At 37.1% G+C, this 14,970-nt stretch overlaps 1 protein-coding gene across 2 annotated transcripts; it reads left to right on the plus strand.

The window, feature by feature from the left end:
• The first annotated feature begins 2,987 nt into the window (after positions 1-2,987).
• slc5a8 (solute carrier family 5 member 8) lies at positions 2,988-13,480 on the plus strand. 2 transcript variants are annotated; one of them, XM_042402484.1, is made up of 17 exons: positions 2,988-3,353; positions 4,301-4,420; positions 4,917-4,982; positions 5,097-5,148; positions 5,266-5,333; positions 5,652-5,690; positions 6,069-6,184; positions 7,240-7,380; positions 7,871-8,000; positions 8,216-8,304; positions 8,497-8,606; positions 8,697-8,764; positions 8,913-8,999; positions 9,506-9,714; positions 10,156-10,259; positions 10,415-10,503; positions 10,590-13,479. In XM_042402484.1, the coding sequence occupies exons 1-17, from the start codon at positions 3,120-3,122 to the stop codon at positions 10,707-10,709; spliced, it is 1,842 nt and encodes a 613-aa protein (XP_042258418.1). In that variant the 5' UTR covers positions 2,988-3,119; the 3' UTR covers positions 10,710-13,479. The 2 variants fall into 2 exon arrangements, with proteins under 2 accessions (XP_042258418.1, XP_042258417.1); XM_042402483.1 differs by having other exon boundaries at positions 8,497-8,764; positions 10,590-13,480.
• Positions 13,481-14,970: the final 1,490 nt, after the last annotated feature.

Genomic DNA, 14,970 nt, shown 5'->3' on the forward strand with positions numbered 1-14,970 from the left:
GAATAAAGACAAAATTAAACAACAACCAAAAAATGTTTTTTGAGAATTTAAAGATCCCCTCCAGACATGTTTTAAGATGTATATAAAATACTCTACTTTGTAATAATAATGTGTGTCTGATATGGTTTTTCCCCAAAAAAGTTATCTTCTTAAGATCCTTGAAATGGTATCTACTCCTTCTCCCTCATTAAAAATCCAGACTCTATGGATTATGAATATGAATATGCAAATATATTGTATTTCATTAGTGTAACTATTAGTCACATATATGTGACACCTGTGGTAGAATAATACATATTTTTCACAGCAGAGCGCAAACACACAGGTGTAACTAATGACATTAATCAATGACAGCTGCATTACATTAGGCGCTGTTCTGTATGCTGGCTCACTGGCATTACTAACTAACCACATACAGATACATGGAATTAGTCAAACTGCCTGCTTGCAAAAAGGTCTGTAGGCCTTTTTCACAGAGGACATTTTGACTTGTCATCATAGGAAAAGTACAGGTGTAAATAATGGCATTAATGATGGCTGAATCCCATTTAGCTGCTTCGGTTTCAAGGTCCTGGAATTGGACATGTTGGCTCACTGACACACTGTCATGGCTTACTGGGACATAACAAAGCCACCATTAATACTGTTATTAGTAACACCTGCACTTTCCCCATTAAGACAGTAGTATGCAAGTAGTAGTAGTAGTAGAAAAGACAGATTTTTTTTTAGCTTTTATTTAATAAGTTCCTTAAGTTTGAGTGACCAAACATATGCAGTGGTAGAGGAAACTCAGGAATACACTCTACCCTTTAAACAAACAATTAATGTATAATATGTTGAAAATATACCAAGAAAATCTCACAGAGGTTACAGGAAACTTTTCTTTACCAGCTTTTCACCTGCACTGAAATGAATTTCCACCCACTTGGATGTTTGGCAGCAAACTGTACCCTTTGCAAGATGAGTTAATTGTTGTAGTTATTATTATAAATAGTTACTTACTAAAAATAGTTCATTGTGAAACTCAAAGTCATTTGCTTTATGTAAAGATGTAAAAATGTAACACAACATATTTTATCTGAATACACATTCTACAAATTTACTAAAGCAGTTTGACCCACTAAGTTTAATTTCAAGTCTTTTATTTCCAGCAGGCTGGTGAATTTTTTTTTTTCAATCTCTCCTAAATCTCTACTCTAAGTCACACATCCACACACAGACACATTCACACCTGTTGGGTTGTGTTGGACATAACACAGGGTCTCTGTGGCCAAAACATCACCTGTAAAAATTCTTTCACACCTCACACATACAGCCTCCTCAAATAGAAGCTGACTAAATGTGATGCTCATATGTACACTACACAGAGATGTACAAACTCACTGGTTACTCGTAGTCTTTCATTTCATTGTAGTCAGTCAATATGCTGAATGATTTCATACAGTGTTTTTGTGATCTGAATAGCACCAAACCCTCCTCTGGAGAGGGGCTATTCTAGAGGAGTTAGGCAAGGCTCTAGTACGGAGGAGACAACATACTGTATACCATAACAATGGAATCAACACTTCACTTGGTATCTATTTTCCAAAAAAATAAAAGATTTTGCATGTAAGTGTTCATTTCTATAGTGATTTGAAATGCCAATCATCTCCTCGAGTCAATCTGACCTGTTGAATACCATTAATGCGTTCAAAAATGGATGCTACACAATTAGTATCTATCCAAACAGTTAAAACATCCCGAGTCTGTAAAATTGTTCAATAAATAGGTTATTCTGATAAATCACAGCTGTGCAGCCAGTGGCCACAAAATGGCTTCTAAATCCAGAGAAATCCAGTCTCACAGCTTCTCAAATGTTTTCCCCCCATTCACTACATTATCACTAAAACCGCAGTTTACTCAAACACTGCCTCCCCCTTTCTACCTGTTTTGTTTTCAGAGGCCAGAGATCTCAGAGGTCTGTTCCTTATCGGAACCTCCTACAGACATTTCTAAAGAAAACTGACGCAGCAGTACAGGAAATCCTACGCACAAAAAAACCAAAAAAAAACAAACACACACACACACACACACACACACACACATTTTGTAGAGACAGTTGCCTTCCACAAAAACAGTAGCAGTAAATAAACAACAGTAAAATGAGTTTTAAAAAGGGAGACAAAAACTCATCTATCTTGAATCTAAGACACATTTTTTGATTGAGTGAGGTATTAGAAATTGACTTGTGCAGGGATGTAAGAATCCTGCTTTTTCTGCTGTTTCTGTTTGGATCTATTTATTTCACCACTTTTACTGACTAACTTTACCATCTAGAAACACTCCACTTGAACACATTTCTGCTAAGTGTAAATATAAAAAGTGTGAATATCGGAATGATGCTGTGCACTTAGATAGAAACTCTTCAAATAAAAGAGGTTCTTCAAAATATTTCAACTGTGGTTGCAAAGTGGGAGTTAATATCACAAATATGGAAGGAATTGATGTGGGAGTGCTGGTACACCCTAGGTAAACAACTTGATATGTTAATTAGAGAATAACTTAGACATACACAGACATTTTATAACATAATTCATCTGAAGAAATTATAAAATTCTGCCTTTGAAAAACCTGAAAACCTCCAGACAAAATGTATGCAAAATATTCACACATTACATGAATCTCACAATAAACATACTGGCAGATTCAATACATAGTACAGTGTATTTATAGTATTTTGTGTGTGTGTATGTGTGTGAATTTTTGCAGTCTGGACTGATGATAGCTTTTATCCTGTGGTCAGGTGAACAATTCATTCTTTTGGCCTGTTGACTTCACATGTACCTGTCTCTCTGTCTCTCTGTCTCTCTGTCTCTGTCTCTCTCTCTCTCTCTCTCTCTCTCTCTCTCTCTCTCACACACACACACACACACACACACACACACACACACACACACACACACACAAAAGGTTTCAGTCTGTCGTCCTGCTTTCAGCTCACTGTTGAGTGAGAGGGTGATGTGCCAGGACCTCCACTTATTCACAGATGACTAGATGTTTCCAGTCTGAGTGCAAAACACAGCACAGTTTGAATAACTTCCTGAAAAACTATTTTTCATTTTACTCTGACTTCCACCAAAATGTCAGGGGACTCTCTGGTAGCTGGATCCTTTGTGGTAGCAGACTATGTGGTGTTTGCTCTCATGCTAGTGGTGTCTGCTGCCGTCGGGGTCTACTATGCCTGGTCGGACAGGGGCCAGGAAAGCTCCGGGGACTTCCTAATGGGGGGCCGCAGGCTGACAGCCCTGCCCGTCTCCCTGTCTCTGACCGCCAGCTTCATGTCAGCCATCACAGTGCTGTCCAACCCAGCTGAGGTAAGGTAACAGTAGATTGACTTCATACTGGAGTCCTAAGGGACAAATACAAGGAAAATTCTCTACTTGTGGTTGTATTTCTTTCAATGACATGCATCCTTCAGTAGTTTCCCTTGTTTTAAGATATTTTAAGGGAATCAGAGATGCTATGGGATGGAGCTGCAACAAAAAATTAATTGGCAACTATTTTGATAGTCAAATAATTATTCTTAGCATTTTCTTCAAGTAAAAATGACAAATATTCAGTGGTTGCAACTTTTCAAATCTGTGTCATACATGATAGTAAACTGAATATATTTGGATTTTGGACTGTTGATCGGAAAAAACAAGACATTTGAAGACATCACCTTCTGAATTTTTCTGTATTTTCTGACATTTTTGAAACAGACATGCATGGTGCATAAAACACTTCACTGACTCCCAGACTTGCTTAAAAATTTAAACTTATCAGCTCAAATGCAATGATAGGGGACATTCCTGGATACATTTCTAAGTAATTCAATCAATTTACAGACCATGTAATTGCAAATTGTGCAAGGAAAACAAATTATTACAGCTCTAGTGAAAAAGAGAATCTCATGTTAGAAATTGATATCTTATATCATTGGCTGATATTAAATACCAGGCAAATATCAGCCTAATGTATCAGCCTAACCACACAGTAAATCTTCATATAAAATCCCACAAGACCTGCTCACTGAACATGAACAATGGTTGATTTCATTCCTTCAGTATTTGCTGCTGGGTGGTAGATACATTTGCCTTTCTTTATGTTCTTTATATTCTTTATGTTTCTTGCTACTTCAAAGCTTATACCATAATTTACAGTGTTTCATGTGGCTACTTAACCTGATTTAAGTAAATTCTTTTATGAATTAACTGGCCATAACTTTGTCAAAGTCATAGAGAAACATTACTCTTTTATATTATATAAATTTGGTCTGTAGGTGTACCGCTATGGAGCCAGTATTGGATTTTATGCTCTCTCCTATGTAATGACGATGGTGGTCACATCTGAGGTCTTTCTCCCAGTCTTCTACAGGCTCGCCATCACCAGCACTTATGAGGTGAGAGTAGTTTTGTGTGCATGTGGTAAGTTATTGTACTGAATTCATAGTGTTGTGGCTGTATTCTACGGTATTGTATTCATAATTTATGAAATATGTAAAACATTTTGTTTAGTTGTTCAATACTAGACAAACTGACCCAGATATCTGACCACTCTCTTATCTCACTGTTCAAATAAAAGGTTGGTGTGACAAACATTGATAAAAAATAACACTGAAACACCAAAGAGCACGTCCTTGTTGTAGTCTGAGGTTGACATGGCTCTGGTCCAAAAAGAAAAGGGATATGTTGAAACTTGGCTAATATGGGTAGAGTCCATTCAATCTGAGTTATTGCTTTTGTGTTAAGCAATTTATAATAGATGGATGAATATGACTTCTCAGACTCTCATGCCAAAATATTGTCCTGACCTGATATGATTGAAACTTATCACAGTTCTGATAGTAACCTTTTACATTGCTTGTCTTTTTCTGTCTGTGTCATGCCTCTGCTAAGTACCTGGAACTGCGATTCAACAGAGCAACCCGTCTGCTGGGAACTGTGCTCTTCATTGTTCAGACAGTGAGTAAGAAGCCAGTCAACACATAATGACAAGGTTTGAGCCACTGTGGCTCAAACCGCAAATCCTTTATCTGAGGGTCAGTTATATCAGTATCTTTTCTCTCTTTGTTACAGATCCTCTACACTGGAATTGTCATTTATGCTCCAGCTCTTGCTTTAAACCAAGGTATGTTGTTTTCAGTGCACAGTGGTCAGGTTCATGTAACATTCCTGCATGAGGGCACTTAAAGCTGCTTGAATTTTCTCAGTGAAGTGTCCACTGTGTGCCTCCCTCCCACTACAGTAACTGGTATGGATCTGTGGGGTGCAGTCATTTCCACAGGCGTGGTCTGTACCTTTTACTGCACAATGGTATGTAAGCAAATCTGTTTACTGAGTTCTGCTGTGTACATAATCAAAATGTAATACATATTCATGTCATTGAGGGTTTTCCCAAGAACATATATTCTTGTCAAAATGAAAAAGCTTGACACAGTATTTAACAGTATATAATGGCAGTGAAAAATTACTTTTTCTTCTGTTGGAAGAATAATTGTCCAAGAGCTCCATTTGGAATTCTCAGCCTTTAGCCTAAATATCTCTTTAAGTCTTAGTGATTGGCTGATACACTTGAAGTTTGCTTGATTTTAATGTATTATAGATACCTATTTGTGGTCTGCATTGTTACAGGGTGGTCTAAAGGCTGTGGTGTGGACAGATGTGTTTCAGGTAGGCTCCTGGATCAAGAAAATACATAACAAGTGGTTGATGAGGCATTACTGGTACGTCATGTTAAGATTTGTGAGGGGACTTATGGTCAAACTGACTGGCCAAATCAGGGATCACTGAGCATCTGTCATAACTTTTTGTGGTTGCCAGTGGTATACCAGTGTTTCATACACAGTAACTGTACACCACTGCAGCAAGAAACTGATTACCACAAACAGAAAAACTCCTCACATTTTGGAATAATGCATTATACTTTATATATTATTCATATACAATAGTTTAAATGCAACAGACTGGTAAATCTAAAACCACAGCTGAGACCAAGACCAAACCAGATTAAGTAAGGAAATTAAAACTATCTTCAATGTTCCCCTCTAGGTTGGTGTCATGCTTGCAGGCTTCCTGTCTGTCATCATCAGGTCTGTGATCTTACAAGGTGGAGTCTACCGCATCATTACAGATTCACAACAAGGAGGAAGACTCAACTTTTGGGAGTGAGTATGATAAAGGAGTGAGAATATGAAGTCACTACAGGTCTGTTAAACTGTGGGACTGAGATATGGACTGAGGATATGGCCATTGAGACTGGTCCACTATACTGAAATACTGTGTCATTCTTACTGCATCTGGCAGCTGCATGACAACAAGCAATCTGCTCTTTATGAGCAGATGTATTTAAACCCTTCATTTTGCCTGTCTCTCTCCATGGTACTGAAACATTGAACCAGCACACTGTGTCCTCTATCAAAGAGGCTGGATCCTCTGAAATCTGCATCTCCAAACCAAATAAATCGTTGTGGGTTAATAAGGCCTGGCACATTCTTTCGCCTAAATTTGAGACATTCTGTATATTGTTTGCAGGCCTCAGATACACTGGTGAGCATGTGTTCAAGGTTAAGGTGTCAAGACTTGTCAACAAATCTTGAAATATCATGTAGACTTGCAAATATTTGTGTTTAGGTCACAATCGATCACTGCTAACTAGTCCAATAAAAAAGCCACTGCAAGATAATGGAATCCAGCAATAAACTCCACAGTTTGTTCTTGTTAGCTGTCTACACATGTTAATCAGAGGGAGTTACAGAAAAATGGAAATGGAAGATATATACCATTAAACTGCCCTGGTACACTATTTACCAGACATCTGTTATGTGTTGATGTTAAATATCAATAATCAATATTAAAGACAGTTTCATGGTTATAAAATTGGAAAACTTACAAGCTGACAAAGGTCTCAAGTTTGCACCATTAGTTTTGGTCCCTGTCAGAATGTCTTATATGAGAAAGAGGTGCAGGCTCTGCCCTTCAGGTTATTATTACCTTTTTTTGCAGTATGCTTTGTAGTATGCTTTTTAATCACTCAGCCACTGCCGCCTCCCCCCTTCAGGTTCTTTTAAGGACCATATATATTCATAGGTTGCGTCAGTTACAGGATCCAGCCCCTGAACGAGGGAACTGATGAATCACTATATTCCTGACAACAACTGAACAATGTTTAACTTAAATTTATGGCTGAAATTCAAACCACACTCTCTTTATGTTTCACTAGCTTTGACACAAACCCTCTGAGGAGACACACTTTTTGGACCATAACCATTGGAGGGACCTTTGTCTGGGTCAGTATCTATGGGATCAACCAGGCCCAGGTTCAGAGATACATCTCCTGCAAGAGCATCACACATGCCAGACTGTGAGTTTTATTTTTACGGAGGGAGCCATTCATCAAGACAGGTGATAGGGTGCAACTATCCTTTGAGCTCTTAAAGGAAGTCTCCATCCTGAAGCACTTTTACTTGATAGGCAATACACCTTGTATTTTTTGGCTCCTTTTATTGTTTGGTGGCATATTTTCGATATCCCCACTGAAAGAAACATCATTGACAAACTTCACAATCACCATTGCTCAGTCATCAGTCATACATGGAGTAATGCACTCTAGCAGAGACAAAGATAGCAATTTCTCCACATTTACTTTGGGAAATATTAATTACCCAAACTACTGGTAAATGTGCTAATTTACGGTTGATATAAATTTACCATTGCCATTACCCTAAAATATGCATGCAATCATTAATTAATGTATGTAATCGTGCATGTTAATGAATCCATGTTTCTGTTGACCATTTTCATTGCATTGCTCTGCTATTGGTTGTCATCAGTGTGTGTTTTTCTTTATCCAGATCTCTGTACATCAACCTGTTAGGTCTGTGTTCCATCCTGCTGTCTTCAGTGTTTGCAGGAATGTGCCTCTACTCAGTCTATAAGAACTGTGACCCATGGACAGCTAAAAGGGTTTCAGCTCCAGATCAGGTACAATGGAGAGTGACAAAGCATAGCTGAGGGTTACTGTGATTGTTGTTTTTACAAAACACACACACACACACACACACACACACACACACACACACACACACACACACACAGTTGTACAAGCCAGAACAGAAACATGAGAAAGAAAACCAATAACCAGATAATGCTGATCAACAACCATCCTGATCATGTATGATGTCACTCCCTCACTGCAGCTGATGCCATATTTGGTGATGGACATCTTGGGAGACTATCCTGGTCTTCCTGGGCTGTTTGTTGCAGCAGCATATAGCGGATCTCTAAGGTTTATACTCAAGTTATTTTGTTTATCAGCTTGTACTCATAGAAAAAAAGGGTCATACTGGGTCTGTTTGGGTCTGTTAAGTTGGATTGGCAGTAAAAAATAAGTCATATTTTTGCTTTTGTGTTAGATATTGATGGTGGTTTGATGATTCTTTGAATTAATTGTGCAATTCTGTTGGTATATCAACCGCAGCACAGTGTCCTCCAGCATCAATGCATTAGCTGCAGTAACTGTAGAGGACCTGATCAAACCGTACACTCAGATGTCTGAGAAGCACCTGTCCTGGATCTCAAAAGGACTGAGTGAGTGGATTGTCCTCATGTACAGTATGTGCTGTATGTCAGCTGAACAAGTTGTTTCTTTATTAGTGTCTGGCACAATGTTGTTTGCAGGTCTCTTATATGGAGTTTTATGTATTGGAATGGCTGGACTGGCCTCACTCATGGGAGGGATCTTACAGGTAGTGTGTTTATGTGTTAATGCAGAAGCATCATTTTTATTTTCACTGCATTTTGACAGATGTAAAGCAATCTTGTAAACACAGTGTTTGTAGGCTTTTGCAGAAGAATCCATCCTGCAACGTAAGTGATGTGTGTCTCCTAACACAGGCAGCCATCAGCATCTTTGGGATCACTGGAGGTCCTTTACTTGGGCTGTTCACATTGGGTATCTTCTGTCCATTTGCCAATTGCAAAGTATGTCTGCCCTGATTTAACTATAGTTTTTGCTGTAGCTCATGTAATTCCAGTAACCCATGCTAATATTAAATAAGGTCATGAGTCCAGCACAGATAATGAACTTTGCTCATCCTGTGATCTGCTGCTATTTTTTTTAAATTAACACTTATTTCTCATTACATTTTGATTAAATTATTAATAATTTACCCAGTAAAATGTAAAAGATACTGATGAATGTATACCACAAATTAACTGGTCACAATTTCCTTTAGTTTCTGTTAGTTTAGTAATAAAAACTCTGAAATGATTAATTATTCCAAAAAAGCAAGCAAACCTCAGCACAAAAACAGCAAATATTTGCTATTTTTGCTATAAAAATGGTTAAAACCAATTATAATCGCAATCACAATTGATGAATTTCCTGTCAATCAACTAATTGACCAATCAACTAAACGTATTGTTTGCTTGCTAATTGTTTTATCACTTTTTACTTTAGCATTGTCAATGATTAAAATGTCTTTTAGGGAGCTTTGTCAGGTCTTCTGTCAGGATTAGTCGTATCTCTGTGGGTGGGCATCGGAGCCCAAATATACCCTCCCCCTCCTGAGATGACCCGACCACTGTCACTGACCACTCAGGGTTGTAACTTCACTACTGCAGACAACTTCAACTGGACCTCTACCTCTCTGCCAAGATCCATCACCACATCCCCTGTACAGAACAGTGATGCCAAGTAAGTGTGTAGCTGATTGAGACTCATTATTATTAGCAATATTTATCATCCCCAGGTGAACTAAGGTTATTTCGAACTTGTAACGATGCAAAATTAGATGCAAAATGGCAGCATAAGAACATTGTGAGATTTACAGTAGATAGTGAAGATGTAGTAGTGATAAAAATGCATCGAAGTGACAAGAAATCATCAGGTGACTTTCACTTGCATTTTTTCAGAAAGATGTAGCCTTATAAAGTTCATATTTACTAAATAATACTATTACAAATACCCCATTACTGCCCAATCTTGACTAAATCTGTCTTATTTATCTAAATTTCACCTTGACAGTTTAAATTACACAGAACATTCATAAGGAGAAATATAAAACTGTTTGTATGTGCAAGATTTCACTGCTCATGCATTATTATCTGAACATGTGCTATTTTTTCCCATCACCAGGCATCTACTGGCAGATAACTGGTACTCTCTGTCCTACCTTTACTTCAGTCCCATTGGAACCATAACAGCTATCAGTGTGGGACTGATAGTCAGCCTGTTTACAGGTAAATAACATGTCATAATTTTAAATACCTGCATGTTATATTGACATTTTTCTGAAAAACAGCTCATCAGATATCATTGTCATACTGTTAAGGTTACTGTAAGGTTTTTGTTGTGCTCTCCTGCATTTGCAATTTATTTGTACTTATAATTTCAGGAGGCTTGAAGCTGAAATTGGAATCGAGGCTTACTTTAATGAAGGAAGACACAACTTTCTATTACCTATTCAAGTTTTTCCAACGCAAAGTAAGTGCTGTAGGAGTGAACTGATGTCAAAAGCCCTAGACTGATAACAGCTCCTGACTTTATGTTTTGTGCTCTTCTCTCTTCAGGTCGTGAGACGAACAGGGAAGCTTGACCTGACAAAGGACAGAGAGAAGAAATTTGGCAGCACTAATCCTGCTTTCTGTGATGTTGAGCTGGACTTAACAAAAAGCAGCATTCCTACATGAAATGCAACAAATGTTTGTTATAAAATTTCTGAATCGTCATCATCAATCTATGGTCTAATACAAGAAATGTTGATGAAGGAATTGAACTAGAAAATAAATGGCATGGCTATCTATAAGTTATTACAAAATATCACTGCTTAAAATAAAACTTTGTTGAGCTCTTATTTTTGGGCACACTCCAAAGACATCAGGTCAGGTTAACTTTAACTGCCTATAAATATGAATGTGAGTGTAAATGGTTGTCTGTTTATATTTGTTAGCCCTGTGATAGACTGGTAACTACACAGGGTAAATGGGTATAGAATCTATACCCATTTACCCTGTGCAGTTACCAGAAGGGTGGGTTTATTTTTGTTCTCGATCACATTACAGGCCCTTCAAGACATTTGGATGTGTGCTTACAAATATAGGGTGGATATATATGAACCCTGATCTGAATAACCCTTTGAAATTGAACACTACATTACCTGGCCTGATAAAATATTGATTCAGGCATTTTACAGTTGAAAATGTGACATCTGGCCTGACAAACTGTTTGGAGAATAATCCACGATACTATTCATAGTAAATGTCTCAATTCCTCAAATGTTTTTTTTTTCTTTTCATTTTCTTTAATGACTAAACGTACTGTTATATAGATTACCTAATCTGTGTACAGTAGGTGTGTGTGTGTGTGTATGTTTATATCTGTGGCTGTAAATCAATGTCTAGTCTTGGCCCGTTCATTTTATTTACCTGCTGAATACTGACAAGAACACACACACACACACCCAGTATATGAAACGTATGTTTGTTTTGCTGCTGTTAAGTGTTGAATGAGAAGATTGTTGTGGATATTTCTGAGCGATGGTCAACACTTCAGTGAAGAGAAGCACACACGAGCCTTTAATGTTTTAATGCTGAGAACTGTAAACAGCGAACATCCAAGTTGGTGTAACTCGGATGCTGTCTCTTCCCGTTCTGCCCTCTGACAGTCTGAGTGTTAGTATGTAACCCAAGCAGATTGGCCTACGATATGAAAAATTAGTCTAATTGGTCCATTGATTTCTATTTGGCTACACATTCCACCTATCTTTGTTGTCCAGAAGGGTCCTCTCTGGCCTTAGCTTACCATGGCAATGCTGATATACTCTTTTATCAGAGAGGTTTCTGCTTTCACCAATACATCACAGACAACTGATGTCTCGAGGAGAGATTAAGAATTACAGCGTGGCCTCAAGGCGTCGTCTTGACCCAATGTCACTCCAACCTGTAACACCTAAAGATGGAAAATTCCATAACAAAGATGATGTACCAGGATTTCCATATAAGCACATCCAACAGTTTGAATAACCTTCTGAATAGTTTTAGCACAGTTATATTCTTTCAAGATGAAAAGACAATGAAACAGCAGTAAGCCATTTGTGGTGATGATTCTGTGCTCATGATCCACCAAAATTGTGAAGGAAACTCAAGGATATGTTTCAGCTTTCTTTTTTTAATGAATGGTTTTACGGGAAATAAAACTGAAAAATATCACAGATATTACTGATAAAGATAAACTGTTTCTCACTATGATTCACATGCTTTGGCCCTGATTTGCATAACTTCTGGAGTTCATTGCTTACAACACACGCATCGAACCAAATCCTTTAACAGCCGTTTTTAGAGTAACACCTGAGAACGCTGCCTGGTCTACGAATATTTACAATGCTGTTGCATTTACCTGACTGTTCTCTGGTCATCTTATCCTATTTGATTTCAGATTCAGTTTCACCGTCAGGTGATTGAAAGATGTCATGTTTCATTTAAAACTAGAGAAAATCAAATCACCTTGAGTGATTAACGGTGCCCCTTATGTACAGGTATTTACGGTCCTGTGAATAAGTTGTATTAACATTTTTTTTTTTTTACTTTTGTGTATGAGTAGTTTCTTTCTTTCTAAATTGTTGTGCATATTCTTATATACGGAAGCTGAGAATGGCCCTGTTTTTTAAAATTATTTATTTCCATTATTTTTTTAATGCTGTTAATGCCGAGATCACAAATTAATATATCTCGTTATCTCGAGAAAACAAAAGGCCAGTTTCTCAAGATAACATGATCATTTATATATAGCTCTTAAGGACATGAGTTCAAATCTGTCATGTGTTGGCTCTTATTCCCTCTCTCCACCCCACTTTCCTTTCTCTCAACAAGTCCAATAAAATGAAAATGCCTGAAAGGTATTGTTTGGTACTTCTACTGTACATGAAACATCCTGTCATATTATTACCAGGAGTCACTGCCATTTGGCTGTGACACAGATGTCATTACATGAAGGTGCTGTTAACAATGTGTTTTCCTTGATCTGTTACATTTTCAGCTTAAATCAGTTGTTACAGTTGTCAAGAAGTCGTCTATACATGCTGCCATGGTGCTCCTGATCTCTGATTCTAAATAATAAGAGGGAACAACCTTTTGTTTTCTCTTGATAACAGGTCACTGTTGCTCTGTCCAGTAAAAACATGAAGCTTCACTTAACATTCAGACAAACTAATGTGGCAGCTACAATTGTTAGATTTGATCTCTGAGACCAACATTTACCCACCTCGATAAGAGGACTGACAGATTGCATTTTCATTTTGACACCAAAAGAGTGTGGTGACATGTAAATGTACATGCAATAGACTGGGGGTGCTGTGCATTTTAATATTGTCCACTGTGCAGCCGATTAAGTCTTTGAAAATGAAATGTTAAATGCTGTTTTCATTTTCATTTTCAAATGGTTAGAAAATTGCATTTTAATTTTAATAGTGACTTAAATATTGCTTGAATAAATGGAAAATCAGGTTACATTGTTTATGTTGCTTTTTAATTTTAAAATTTTATTACATTAATTAACATTTGAGTATTGTCCACTGTACAGCGGGGTACGACTTTGAAAATTAAATGTCAAACAGCTTTTCCATTTTCATTTTAATATGGTCATAGAACACCCATATGAGTATGTGAAGATGAAGAGTCAAATTGGATTATTGCATTTTCATTTTCATTTTCATTTTTACTCAAATAACACATACATATGTGGAAAATTATAATGCTATTGTGGAATTACATTTTCATTTTCAAGTTTGCATTATCATTTTAATTCAGTCCCCCATGGACTTAAGTATCTGCAATATTGTTTTGATATTGAGTTATATATATATTATATTGAGTTATATTGAGTTCAGTAATAGTTCACTTATTATTCTAGTCCTGAGGTGTATGAAAATTGGAAATGTTCAAATTCTGCCCATAGTGGCTTCTCTAATTATACATGTAACCTCTTCTCGTTGTTGATTTGTCTGGTTTTAATCTTGATCTGTTGTCTGCCCCTAGAAAAAATGTAATAGTAGAATATACTTATTTTAAAATCATAATTGAAAGTGGGACATATATATGTATATTCATCTTAAGAATACTATTCCTACCCATTAAGAGTAATGTTAGATTTCCAATATTCAAGGTTGCTCTAAATCTTATTTAATATAAAAAGTTAACTCTGATGTGGTGAAATTCATATCCTCATCAATGTTAATTCTGCCTCAACTAATAGGCAGTAAATGAGTGGGGTTTGTCTGGCCAAGAGTAGATTCCATTATCATGGACTTTGTAAAATTAACTTTTTATACTCAGAGGAATCAATAAGGTTGTATTAGCTCCACCAGTCTGGGCAAGAACACCTGAGGATTTGTGATGACTAAAAATAACATCATCAGGATATAGTAACTATGGTAACTGGATGTTTGTGCTTAAGGGTTCATATATAAAACCTAGATCCAATTAATACAATTGTTGCCAAATCTCATCAACCCTCTCAAAACCCTTTCCGTGTTTCCAACATGTTTGTGTCCATGTATTTTGCCATTTATTGTGTTGAATGTTGAGCCAACTTGAAAATTAGCTCTGACGTTTTCAGATATGTGAGGGATGTAAGCTAGCTGTAAGTTAGCCAGCATGCCTTATCAGCTATCAAGATGACCGGGTGGTCAGAGCTCACGGTACCCCGCCAAGAACAGCCTTATCTCAGCAAGTCATTTTGAAATTTTCCGCTGGCTCTGATGTCCATGTAGTGGTTAAATATGGTATATAACTCATTTTGGGTATATTTAATGGGGAATCATTGGTCTCAGTCTGAATCTGTTTGTTTTTTCCACAGCAAATCAGTTTGGCTGAGGGCAAAGTTAAGGTTTAAAACTTCAATGTAAATTTTTATTTAACTTTAACGTTGTACTATACACAAGCACTTTAGCACTTA

This window comes from Thunnus maccoyii, chromosome 23, assembly GCF_910596095.1.
Source record: "Thunnus maccoyii chromosome 23, fThuMac1.1, whole genome shotgun sequence".
NCBI lineage: Eukaryota > Metazoa > Chordata > Actinopteri > Scombriformes > Scombridae > Thunnus > Thunnus maccoyii.

Excerpts from the sequence above, each read along its gene's own strand:
- slc5a8 (XM_042402483.1), top strand. The coding sequence starts at position 3,120 with ATGTCAGGGGACTCTCTGGTAGCTGGATCCTTTGTGGTAGCAGACTAT. Across the intron at positions 5,149-5,265 it reads AGCTCTTGCTTTAAACCAAG|TAACTGGTATGGATCTGTGG; the intron begins GTATGTTGTTTT and ends CTCCCACTACAG. Across the intron at positions 9,000-9,505 it reads GTCCATTTGCCAATTGCAAA|GGAGCTTTGTCAGGTCTTCT; the intron begins GTATGTCTGCCC and ends AATGTCTTTTAG.